The sequence below is a fragment of the Culex quinquefasciatus genome, chromosome 2 (genome assembly GCF_015732765.1).
Source record: "Culex quinquefasciatus strain JHB chromosome 2, VPISU_Cqui_1.0_pri_paternal, whole genome shotgun sequence".
Taxonomy (NCBI): domain Eukaryota; kingdom Metazoa; phylum Arthropoda; class Insecta; order Diptera; family Culicidae; genus Culex; species Culex quinquefasciatus.
The window spans coordinates 96,268,783-96,282,448 of record NC_051862.1 but is presented as its reverse complement, the minus strand read 5'-3'; the positions used below and the strand labels follow the sequence as shown (position 1 = coordinate 96,282,448).

Below are 13,666 nucleotides of genomic sequence, written 5' to 3'. Positions count from 1 at the left end.
TTTGAACCTGGCGCTGAAATATTGCTCAATTGCACATGGATGGGAATCAAATAATTGTGTGCAATAAATTGGCGATGAAAATTTCACTTAACATGTGAATTTATTTTTCAGCACTTCATGAAATTAAACTAGATTTGTAATTTTTGCATTCCGGATTTCAGATGACAAAAAACCCAAAGGATAAAATTTGAAATTTTGAATATTTTTCAGCTAGCTGTCCCGGCAAACTCCGCCTTACCAAAAAGCAAACGTTCTTGCACAAACCTCTGTTTCCTGGTGAATATCTGAGCATTCTGAGTTATGACAATGTGAAAAAAATATCGGAATACAATACAATAATGAAGCACCCCATTCGAGTGGTAGTGCTCGAATGGAAATGCTCCATTAAAATCAAAACACCATGCATCTCCAGGAAAATGTACTGAGAACTCATTTTGATGGAGAATCATGGTACTTTTGGTGCAATTAACGTATTAATATAAAATATTCTGCCAAATTATAGACAAATATGTTGCGCGAAGAACTCTTTGGTACATGAAATCAGCTCTTTGGTTCTGAGACCATGAAATCAGCAAGCAAAGTTATCATTTGATCTGTAAGTACATTCAGCTTTGTTTCCGAGATGTGTTTTTTTTTAGTGTGATTTTTCCGAAAATCGTTAACAACACCATTTGTTGGACCACCCTATTTCGAGTAGCACTTTTCTAAGCGCCAAACAAAAATAAACCGGTCTAATAATTTTGGCCATCATTTTGAAGCACTTTGAAATTTCCCGAGAAATTCAATAAAAATATTTCCCGGCAAAGGCATTTACGTCTAAACACCGCCTATACTTCACTTTAAGTATTTAAATGACTTTATAGAATGTTAGACTACATTTTCCAAATTAAGAATTTACGGTTAGAATATTAATGTTTTTAAACGTAGTTCCGTGAAAATTATCAAAATTTGCAATTGTTTGTACCAATTTAACATGTTGGTCACTCTAATGGCAACACAAAAAAACGGTTTAATTATTTTGGCCAAAAAGACCCCAGTCCAATTTAATATGGGAGCGATCCGAGCACTTTGGTTTTGTTCGTGATCTATTAAATGAAATTACTGAATAAATACACAGAAAAAAATATTCCTGCACCCAAAACTGGGCAGCGCGTAATCTGAGAAAATAATGGCCTCGAGACGAGAGAATTTTGGTACCATTTACGGACACAGAGAACACAGCTCGAGATGGGTAAAAGAATTATTATCTTAAGGTTCATTTGCAAAAAAAGTTCATCCGTCAAAACAAAAAAAATCAAAAGTGCCGACTACGGGAATCGAACCATAGACCTTTGACATTCTAACCCAATGACTTAACTGTCTCGGCCACCAAGGAGTGGTCAGATGCCGATGTATGACACTTGTTGGAGATTTATTGTATCAAATAACGAATGAACTCATTTTTATGGTGGTGTGAGTTGGTAGAATTATTCTCTCGATTTTGGCGCTAAGCCCTCAATAAATTTTGAGGGAACGATTCTCTCGACTCGGAATTTTGGGTGTGTAAATTTACATTATCTATCATGTACCAAAAGGCACATGATAAATGATGTATATTTACATTAGGTTCATTGGCAATTTACATTAGATTTATTGGAAATTCTCATTAGTTTTGAAAATTTACATTAGTTTTGGAATTTACATTAGTTCAAATCAATTAATTCTGATTGGCTAATGGGAATGAGAAGCTCGACTTGGATTGCAGTAGGAAAAGGGTGTGGCCTATGTTCTATTTTAAAATGATTGAAGCGAGCAGCAAAAGGAAATTCAGATTTTAAAAAGTTGTTTCACAGGTAGGGGACGCTTTCTCGTCGACGGCCAAGTGGAATAACGCTGGACTAGAATCGAACGGATGACGGGTAGGATGTTCGGTGTTACTGCTACTACCCACTGCCGACTGAGCCATCTTCGCATTTTATAAACGACAGCTAAAGCATCAACTTGTTCAGGTCGAGACCCAGGCAGTAGACCAGCGAAGTATGAGAGCGATAGAAAGAGAAGCAAATATAACTATTTTTAGTTCAGGTAGTTTTGAAGTCAACGTTTGGCAGAAATATATTGGATATATGATTTACATTAAATAGGAATTTACAGGAAGCCGAACACGGGTAGAAATTCATCAGATTTGAGTTTCCATGCTCAACGTTTCCATTCGATTCATGATTTACATTAGATTTAAATTTACATTGGAGTGATTTCCATGACTTTTTACTCTTTACATTATATTTCAACATTACATTGAGTGAGTTTACATAAAAAACAGTAATTACGTGCTGTGTAAATAATATTTACTAAATATACACATTTTTTTCTGTGTAGGTCAAACTGATGGGACAAATAATGGAGTACGGATTGTTGAACTTACGACAAAATTCAGAGAATCATCGAAAGGCAATCCGAATAAAAACCACCATCAATGACAAGTCCACCTGAAATAACTGACCCATCCATTGCATCGTTACAGTCAATTTTCCTTCCCAACGCCTGTAGCCTACCTCCGCAGTACGACTTAAAGTCGGGACAGCAATCTCGCAGCTTCAGACAAGCGTGGTCGCAGTAGCACGGCTTAACGTTTAAATCCGTCGTTATTGCACCGGACGGCGGCACTTTTTGCACCACACAGGCCGAATCGCGACCACTGCAGCACAGCGAAGCCTCCCGGCAGGACCCGCCGTGGGCACCGTCGGCCACAAAAAGTGCCGCCAGCACCAGCGACTGCAGCCCGATCCGGCAGGTACTGCTGCTCCACATTCTCTCCGGCGAAGGCCGTGCCGCGGCCACGTGGCTAATTTCCAGCAATTACAACACTAATCCACTGCCACTCACTTTCTTCTTCGCGTCTTGCTTGCTTGATGCTACAGGCAGGCAATGAAACTCACTTTGTCGGATTATTAAATTTATTAGCTTCACTTTGATCCAGACGCGTCGGCAGCGGCAACGGGTTTTATTGGCCCATTCGAGATTATTTTATAACCTGCAAAGTAGAGTAAGATTAAATGAGTTGTTAGATGTAGTAATTTCAATTAAATCTAGCAGGGGAAGATACGATATTGAGCAAGTTTAAAAAATCTGATTACGCGATGTTTACACCCAAACGGCGTTCGCATGATTGTGATGCATGTCGGCATGAAAGTAAATATATCAGAATCTGCATGAAAACTTTCCTCATGTATTTTTTGCGATATAGGGGTATGATATTTTTGCCCGTTACCGACAATTATCGACATTACCGAAGGCTTTTTGGTTGTATTTCACCAAAAAAAACCCTCAACAGAACGAAGATTGAACCCCCAACTTCTTGGATATTGTTCCGACACGCTACCACCGCGCCATGGACGCTTGATGAAATGAGAGTGAAAGAGCACCAACATACTCTTCTCTTTGGAGTGTTGTTTGGAGACGGGCAGCTATATGTGTTGGTGAGAACTGCAGATCGCTGAAATGTTTACACGCGGGCAAAAATGATCTACGGACTTGCTGCAAAAAATGTTATAAAATGTGACATATTCTGCAGCAAATCCACTGTGGCAGATTTTGAGATATATTTTTCCTTTGGGTGTATTTTTCATGTTACACTAAGCAGGGCAGTTTTGGCAATTTATAAGAAACTTAATTCGGAAACGGAGTTGAAGTACCAAAATCTAATTTTCAACAACTTTGTATGTACACCCAACCGGCGGTCGCATGATTTTGATGCATGGCAGCATGAAAGTATATCAGAATCTGCATGAAAACTGTCCTCATGCATTTTTTGCGATATAGGGGTATGACATTTTTGCCCGTTACCGACAATTATCGACATTACCGACGGCAGATTGATTGTATTGCAGAAAAAAAAACCTTAACAGAACGAGGATTGAACCATCAACTTCTAGGTTGCTGATCCGACACGCTACCACCGCGCCATGGACGCTTGATGAATGGTGAGGGACAGAGTGCGAACATAATGTTCTCTCTAGATTGTTGCTGGGGGATGCGCCAGCATTCTATGTGGAACTGCAGATCGCTGACGTGTTTACACGCGGGCAAAAATGATCTATGGGCTTGCTGCAAAAAATGTAATAAAATATAACATTTTCTGCAGCAAATTCACTGTTGCAGATTTTGAGATATATTTTTCGTTTGGGTGTAAGTTTCTGTTAGAGTTAGGGTCGGAATCGGCGTAGTCGGATATTTTTGGAGCTGAAGTTATAGTCGAATTTGAAGTCGTTAATTTTCAGAAGCCAAAGTCGGAGTCGGAGCCAGACACAACTTACTACATCTTTTTTATGATTTAATAACATTTAAAATAAATGTTTAATGACGCGCAAAAGTATTACATTTATTTTCAGATTTTTATTTCCTGTGTAGGATATCTACAATGTTTCGGAAATGTCCCCTAGAGGCCACTGCACAGTGGTACAGAACGCATAATGAAGTGGAAATTTACTCAAAAAACAAACCATCCACATTAAAGACCCCAGGTCTTTTGTAGTTTCTGTTCGAACCTATAACTCCAAAGGTTAAATGGGGAGAGCACCTAAACCTATTTTTACTCCAAGGAACCTTCCACTCCAGGGTTCGAACTGACGACCTATGGATTGCGAGTCCAACCGCCGCCAGCGATTCCACCGGTGCAGGCTTAGTTTGGTGTGTTGTTTGTCTTTATAGCAGGGAGACGAATCCCAAAACTGGAATGACTAACGGCCTAACAACAACCAAGGCAGGGTTTTGCTTCCCAATCCGATTGAAGGTTGGAGCAGATGGTAATCGAACCCACGATCATTTGCTTACAAAGCGGACAGCGTGGAAATTTGATTTTCCAAAAAAAAAAGTGCTGTTTTGGTTGAAGATTAGGGTGGTTCACTTTTTGGTGTTTTAGAAAATCTAACATTTAGGAATATTTTTGTGATCTTTAACCCCTTCCCGCCCAGAGCAAAATCGAGATTTTTTTCGTTTTTCCTCATTACTCGTAACTAGATAGACCGAATTGGATGAAATGTTAATGGTGATAAGTTAAAATTCTATATAAACTAATGCAGGTTGAACCAGGTTGAAAAAATGCATTGTTGCAGAGAAATTTAATTTTGAAGACAAAAATTCGTGCTGCTCTGGAGTAACCATGGACGTGAGAGGGTTAACAAAGTTGTTGGACATGTAAATCCAAGCAACTTTGTCCAAAGCACATACATTTCAACTCGCAATCTACGCCTTCTACGACTTATTTTATCAATAGCGTCAGAGCAAACTAGGGCAAATAGGGACTTATAGTGCAATTGGGAACGTTTTTCTCAGTTACAAGTTTTTGAACATGGGAAAATTATGCATAGATCGACAGTACAGTTAATTACAGTTGGATTTATTTTTTAGACTTTTTCTTATTGTTGTACTGCCGTTCAACGCATGTCATGTCCCAAGTCTATTATGAACGATTCTGACATTTTCTAAATTTATTTTTTGTATTATTTTTTTACATGATACAATTATACGAAGAACGCCAGTCTAGGTTGCCCAGACTTGTTTTTCCAGGTCTGTTCCTTGGTTTCATTTGAGAACCAAGAGAAAAAAAATGATCAAAACATGATTTTTTGACCAAATCGTCGCCATCGTGCTAACTTGTCGTACGTGCATTTTGGGCCAAATTGAGTTAAGAACGCCATTTTGTGCAGCTCACAATGCCTCACCTTTTGACCTTCACAGATCCCCAAAATTCGATTTCAATCCTGAGATATTCAACAAAAACCGAACTCCGTGCATTTTTGTCACTTTACATATGAAAGTAGTTTCAATCTTGTCGTGCTATCTTGTCACTCGATGAAAATTGATGTAAGTGCGACAAAAGGCCAAAGGGATTTCAGGCCAGGAAAGTCAGGATGCGTTTGTCGCACGTACAAGCTAGACTACCGTAAACATTTGTAATTATAACTCGGGACTCCAGCAACCAACTTCAACCAAACTTTGGGACAATGCACAGAATGGTGAGCCAAACAAAACGTGTTTGTTATTGTTTACATTGCGTGCTCTCGTTTTTGAATATTCAAGGTCAAACATTAAAACGCGTTTTTCTCGGAACGTCAAAATGGCGGGTGCGACAAGATAGCACGACGACGTCGAAATGTCTAAGTTTGGGATCGACAAAGAGCCTTCGTTCCCCTAGAGGTATGTTATGGTTAAAATATTTATTTATACTATAATGTTGCATACAAAACTACTAAAAAGAAGCCTTCAAATCCTCTAAGGACAAACATTCACTTCAGTTCAGAGATTTTGTTAGCATTTCTCCCACTTTGCATAACAACATGAATAATAAGTCAAGTGTTGGAAAGCGCATTTGCGAAGGAGAGACATTCATTCCACACTGAGCTTCCCATTTTCGTTCCGTACGGTGTTTTTCACTCCAGTAATCACCTAATGACGTCCATTTCTTTTGCCTGAAACTACAACCATCCTTCTGGGGCTAGCAAGACTACGTTGACCTTTTTACGATGACAAATATTGGTTGGTAAGATTAATTATTTGTATTATAACTATTTTTGACAAAACTTTTATCATCGACCTACAAAATCAAATAAAAATTGCATTGGAGACAAAATTAGGAAAACTTACTCTAACTAGGGGGAACCCTGTGGAGATTTGACTGTTTCCCCACCACTGCAAAGTTAAGTCATCTTGTCAAGACTGAGCACAATGTCCAACAGCTATACTGGGCTGTACGGAGTGAAATTTGAACCTGGCAGCCGAGAACTCCCATTGCCGCAAATTTATCAGAAAGACCAACTGCGAACAGTGAAAAAAAATATAATTATTGTTAAACATAGTCTTTGCTGGAAATGAACTAAAATCACAGATGAATATTGTACCACCTTAATTTTAAGACAAATAAAAACAGGACTGAAGTTTGTTGAGCATTTTTCTAACATTCTGATTGTGTAACAATGGGACATTTTTGCGGCTATATTAAAGTATGGGAAAGTTTTGTTCTAAACTCTTGTTTTGTATCGTTTATATATATAGAATATAATTGAAGCAAAATTATGTTCTGTCCTGAATTATTGAAAACAGAAATCAAACTATTTGGCAAGGATACTAAGGAAATGACCAAAATCCAAGCAGGACATCTTTGCATTTTTCGGTACATAGTAGAATAGGAACCCAAGCCATGAACCATGAAAACAATTCTGGAGTTTTTTTTTGAAAAGGTCCAATAAACCAAATTTTCAGTTTTTGCGTTTTGGGTGTTTTTTAATCCCCTTACTCAAGGCGGTTTGAAAAACACCCAAAAAGCAAAAACTGGAAATTTGGTTTATTGGACCTTTTTAAAAAAAAAACTCCAGAATTAAACTAAACCTGGAAATTTACTGACTTGCACCAAATTTAAAATTCAATAAGGCAAAATACAGAAAATCTCGATTAATTGATAACGATATTAATCATTACAAATCAAAATAAAGATTCAATTTGCCGATTCAAATTGACAACAATCCGCATCAAATCAAGTTTTTTAACTGTGCAATTTCAGTACTGTTCGGTTTGAACGAAGCAAGACCAAAATTTCTGCTCCGCACACCAAGTTGCCACTATAAATTTTGGTCGTTTACTTCCAGGCAATTTATTTCGCTCAGAAGTCAAATGTTGTGGGATTAGTGGGCGACAACGATGTTGACGGAGGTGGGTGGAGGGTGGAGCTGCTGTTGATAAACTTTCACGTCGTCGTCGTTGTTGGCTTTGTTTTGTTCGTGAGCTACGTGCCTCACAGGAAGTGCAATAATGACAAAGTCACACAGTTTCCGGATAAGTCCAAGTTTGCTCACCTGTTACATCATTAACGAGACCGACACATTGTTTGCGGGATTTAGCAAACATAAGAGCTAGTGTTAGAGTAAACTCGCTCTGCAGATTAGTTGGGAGGAATTGGTTATTTTTAGTCGAATGCATTTATGAGGGCAATAATGATGATCAATTTAAATAAAGTTCACCAAGCCATATTCATTCTTTGTAATTCTTCTTATACAAAATAAAACCTTAAACATTTTATTTTATACAATTCAGAAAAAAAGTTTTACTTTTTGCCCATATCAGTTCTTTTGAAAAGCTTTTGTATTTGAACAAAACAACAGTGTTATTGGCAGCCTAAGTGCATTCAGTTGCATTTAAAAAAAATGCTCTCGCTGTTATCACTCAGATGTTTTTCTATTCTTTCATAGCATACATGTGATACTGTTGATTTCAATGCAAAACTATGTATAAAAAATGACAAAAAATGTAACGTAACTAAAATACTACCCGGGCAGACGGTAATAACAAAATTAATAATATTTCAATAACAAATCCTGTTAAAATAACAAAAAGTGTTATTATTTTATCCTGAACTTCAACTTCCAGAAGAAAAAATAATAACAGTTTCTGATAAAACAACAAGATTTTGCATTGAAGTGATATTGTACTGAAAATGTGTGATAACACGCTAATAAGAGGAAATGTTATACATTTCAAAAATTCTCCTGATAACAAGATTTGTTATTCGTTTGGTATTCTGACTTAGAAATAAAATTATCATAAATCGCTCAAATGGAAAAGTTTTTAAATGTCCATAACACAATCTGTTATTATTTTTTCTTATGTTAAATTTGTTAAATATGTTTAGATCTTTGTTATAATTTTGACAATTTTCATCGGGGTCATTATTTTGACCATGAAATGGAGTGTTTAAGCTAATATTATTCTGAAAATTGAAAGTTTGAAAGTTGATTTTTTTATTATTTGATATACCCCTAAGGGACTTTGCTAATATTGGCTAGAAATATGGGATAATTTTGACCATTTTCGTCGGGGTCATTATTTTGGCCATGAAATGGTGTCCTTAAGCTAAAATTATTCTAAAAAGTTGAAATTTTGAGAGTTGATTTTTTTTAAATTGTTTGATATACCCCATAAGGGACTTTGTTTAAAATGGCTAATACTATGGGATAATTTTGACCAATTTCGTCAGGGTCATTATTTGGACCATGAAATGGGGTCCTTAAGCTAAAATTATTCTAAAAAATTGAAAGTTTGAAAGTTTTTTTTTTTTTTTTTTTTTTTTTTTAATTTATATTTATTCAAATTTCTTTTCCATGTACATTCATTCAGTTAAAATATTATTGAGTGTCCAATCACAAACGATGACTTTTCACCTCAATTTTAAATACTAGCAACTTTCATTTATTCATGAAATATTGTAGCTTTCGCTATTCAGTGATTTCAAATGTAGGAGGTCCTACATGTACAAAAGGGAAAAGGGATACCTTAAAACTAACTTATAAACTATATAAAGAGCGGATCAATGCAGCTGAAGACTGCAATGATTTTTGTCGAAATGCATCAATTATCTTATTGGACATAACATCCAAAGTGTCAACTTCGGCTAATTGATGAAGTTCACTGGTGCTGAACCAGGGAGGAAGTTTCAGAATCATTTTCAGAATTTTGTTCTGAATCCTCTGAAGTTTTTTCTTCCTGGTTAAGCAACAGCTTGTCCAGATCGGCACAGCATAAAGCATGGCAGGTCTGAAAATTTGTTTATAAATTAACAGTTTATTCTTGAGACAAAGTCTAGAATTCCTGTTTATAAGTGGATACAAACATTTAATATATTTGTTACATTTAACCTGGATACTTTCAATGTGATCCTTGTAAGTAAGGTTTTGTCAAAACCAAGTCCAAGATATTTCACTTGATCCTCCCACTTTAAATTTACCTCATTCATCTTTATAATGTGATGACTTTTTGGTTTAAGAAAATCAGCCCTTGGTTTGTGAGGGAAAATAATAAGTTGAGTTTTGCAGCATTTGGAGTAATTTTCCATTCTTTCAAATAAGAATTGAAAATATCCAAGCTTTTGTAATCTTCTTGTGATGACACGAAGGCTTCTGCCTTTGGCGGAGATGCTTGTGTCATCAGCAAAAAGTGATTTCTGACATCCTGGGGGCAAATCAGGCAAGTCAGAAGTAAAAATATTGTATAAAATTGGACCCAAAATGCTTCCTTGAGGGACGCCAGCACGTACAGGTAGTTGATCAGATTTGCTATTCTGATAACATACCTGCAGAGTACGATCCGTCAAATAATTTTGAATAATTTTCACGATATAAATCGGAAAATTAAACCTTTTCAATTTCGCAATCAAACCTTTATGCCAAACACTGTCAAATGCTTTTTCTATGTCTAGAAGAGCAGCGCCAGTAGAATAGCCCTCAGATTTGTTGCTTCGAATTAAATTTGAAACTCTCAACAACTGATGAGTAGTTGAATGCCCAAGGCGAAATCCAAACTGCTCATCAGCGAAAATTGAATTTTCATTAATGTGCGTCATCATTCTATTAAGAATTATTCTTTCGAATAATTTACTAATAGATGAAAGCAAACTAATGGGCCGATAGCTTGAGGCTTCAGCAGGATTTTTATCCGGTTTCAAAATCGGAATTACTTTGGCATTTTTCCAACTACTGGGAAAATATGCCAAATCAAAACATTTGTTGAAAATTTTGACCAAGCAACTTAAAGTTGCTTCTGGTAATTTTTAATTAAAATGTAAAAATGCCATCCTCACCAGGGGCTTTCATATTTTTAAATTTTTGATAATAGATTTTATTTCATTCAGATCCGTATTAAAAACTTCATCTGATGAAAATTCTTGTTCAACAATATTCTGAAATTCTATTGAAATTTGATTTTCAATAGGACTCAAAACATTCAAGTTGAAATTATGAGCACTCTCAAACTGCTGAGCAAGTTTTTGAGCTTTTTCCCCATTAGTTAATAGAATATTATCACCATCTTTTAAAGAAGGGATGGGTTTTGAGGTTTCTTAAGAACCTTTGAAAGTTTCCAAAAGGTTTGGAATAAGGTTTAATTTGTTCGACATCTCTTGCGAACTTTTCATTTCGCAGGAGAGTGAATCTGTGGTCAATAACCTTTTGCAAATCTTTTGAATTCGCTTCAGTGCAGGATCACGAGAACGTTGATACTGTCTTCGGCGAACATTTTCAGACGAATCAGAAGCTGAAGATCGTCATCAATAATGGGAGAATCAAATTTGACTTGGACTTTAGGAATAGCAATATTCCTAGCATCCAAAATTGCATTAGTTAAAGATTCCAAGGCTGAATCAATATCAGCTTTGGTTTCTAAAACAAAATCATGATTTAAATTATTCTCAATATGATGCTGATACCTGTCCCAATTAGCTTTGTGGTAATTAAACACAGAACTATTGGGTCTGGTAACTGCTTCATGAGAAAGTGAAAAAGTTACTGGAAGATGATCAGAATCAAAATCAGCATGAGTCACTAAAGGACCACAATACTGACTTTGATTTGTCAAAACCAAATCAATTGTTGATGGATTTCTAACAGAAGAAAAGCAAGTTGGCCCATTCGGGTATAAAACCGAATAAAGACCAGAAGTGCAATCTCTGAACAGAATTTTACCATTGGAATTTACTTTTGAATTATTCCAAGATTGGTGTTTGGCATTAAAATCACCGATGATCAAAAATCGAGATCTATGCCGAGTAAGTTTATTCAAATCCCCTTTGAAATAATTTTTATTTTCCCCAGTGCATTGGAATGGCAAATATGCAGCTGCAATCATAATTTTCCCAAAAGAAGTTTCAAGTTCAATGCCCAAACTTTCAATAACTTTTAACTTAAAGTCACGTAACGTGCTATAAGTCATACTACGGTGGATAACTATTGCAACTCCACCGCCATTTCGATTCATTCGGTTATTAGTTATAACTTTATAATCTGGATCACTTTTCAAATAAGTGCCAGTTTTAAAAATGTTTCGGTTATAACAGCAACATGCACGTTATGAACTCGTAAAAGTTGAAAAATTCATTTTCTTTCGCTTTTAAAGAGCGAGCATTAAAATTCATAATATTGATGGAATTACTTAGATCCATGATTAAACTTCAGGGTAAGAACAACATCATTCGCAAATTTTAATCCAATCTGGATTGCTTCCATCATGGATGTAGCATTACTCATTGTTTGAATCAAACCAAACAGTGAGTTTTGCAAAAAAGTCATTTTTTCAAACGTAACATCGCCGAGATCAGAAGATCCCAAAGCGTTGCCAGCAGAAAAATTTTCAAATGAGATTTGAGGTACCTGCCCAATTTCAGAAAGATTGGTAGAGGATTTAAAATTCGTGGATGAACCCGAACCCGAAACGACGTTAGCATAAGAAATGCCATTGTTGTTACCTAACTTTTCCACGGTAGGGGTATTTCTAGAATTGTTCGAGTGAGACAGCACGAACGTTTGATTTAAAGATGCAGGTACAACCTGACTTTGAGAAAATTTCGGTTTGGATTTCGGCTGATGCTTAGCACGAGAATCCAAAACCTTTTTCTGATGGGGCAATCCCAGAAATTTGATTTGTGATTTCCACCACAATTTGCACATTTAAATTGGGTGACTTCTTTCACGGGACAATTGTCCTTGTCGTGAGAAGAATCCCCGCAAACCATGCATTTTGGAACCATGGCGCAATGATCAGTACCGTGACCGAATGCCTGGCAACGCCGGCACTGGGTCAGATTCTGGCCATTACCGCCATGTTTCTTAAAATGCTCCCACTTTACCCGTACATGGAACAAAAACTGAACTTTGTCCAAAAGTTTCAAATTGTTGATTTCATTTCTGTTGAAATGAATCAGATAAAATTGTGAAGTCAAACCAAAGCGAGAAATATTCCCGTTTGATTTTTTCTTCATTGGTATTACTTGGGATGGGGCAAAGCCAAGCAACACCTTAAGTTCGTTTTTGATCTCATCCACCGACAAGTCGTTGGAGAGACCTTTCAAGACCGCCTTGAATGGCCGAGCATTCTTGGTCTCATACGTGTAGAAATTGTGTTTGTGGTTTTCAAATAACCAACAAAAGTTTGGTGATCTTGTAAAGATTCCGTCAACAAGCGACATTCTCCTCTTCGACCAAGCTGGAACGAAACCTTCAAATTGCAAGTTTCCTTGCAATTCTTCAGTTGCGTTCGAAAGCTGGCCAAATCGGAGACGGAAGTCACTACAATTGGCGGAGCCTTTACTCGTTTCTCGACGGCAGAAGGCTCAGTACGAGGAGAAGGTTCCTTGTCATCAGTTTCGGATAAAACACCGAAACTGTTTGTCAATGGAATTGGAGGATTGACCTCACATTCAGAATCAGAATCAGACCTCAGAAGAGGCTGTTTTCTTTTTCTGTTTCCGTTAGCCGGTTTAGCGTTCAAACGCTTCACCGACGTAACGACCAAATCTTCAGAAGATTTGCGTTTACCTTTGTTTTGACGCATTTTGCAAGCAAAGTTCTCTTAAAAAGATGGCTTCGTTTGTAAAATACAACAAAATTTCAGGTGGGGTTAGTCTTGAAAAGACTGTTTAGAATTTTGGAAAATAACTCAGGTAGTCTTTAAAAAGACTGTGAATTTTGTTTTGAAATAACTCTGAGCTTAGGTAGTAAAAAATACCGCAGCTCTAGTGTCCGTTCACCACGAAGGTTCGCAAGACACTGAAAGTTTGAAAGTTGATTTTTTTTTATTATTTGATATACCCCCTAAGGGACTTTGCTAATATTGGCTTGAACTTTGGGATAATTTTGATCCATTTTCG

The 13,666-nt window shown here is 36.7% G+C and overlaps 1 protein-coding gene across 1 annotated transcript in view; it reads right to left on the bottom strand.

The window, feature by feature from the left end:
- LOC6031465 (somatomedin-B and thrombospondin type-1 domain-containing protein) overlaps positions 1-13,666 on the bottom strand; it is a 108,755-nt gene that overhangs the window by 73,117 nt on the left and 21,972 nt on the right. Inside the window, exon 2 of the mRNA XM_038254972.1 lies at positions 2,535-3,013. Within this exon, the coding sequence (XP_038110900.1) occupies positions 2,535-2,790 (256 nt within the window). The 5' untranslated portion in view covers positions 2,791-3,013. The remainder of the gene's footprint in view (positions 1-2,534; positions 3,014-13,666) is intronic.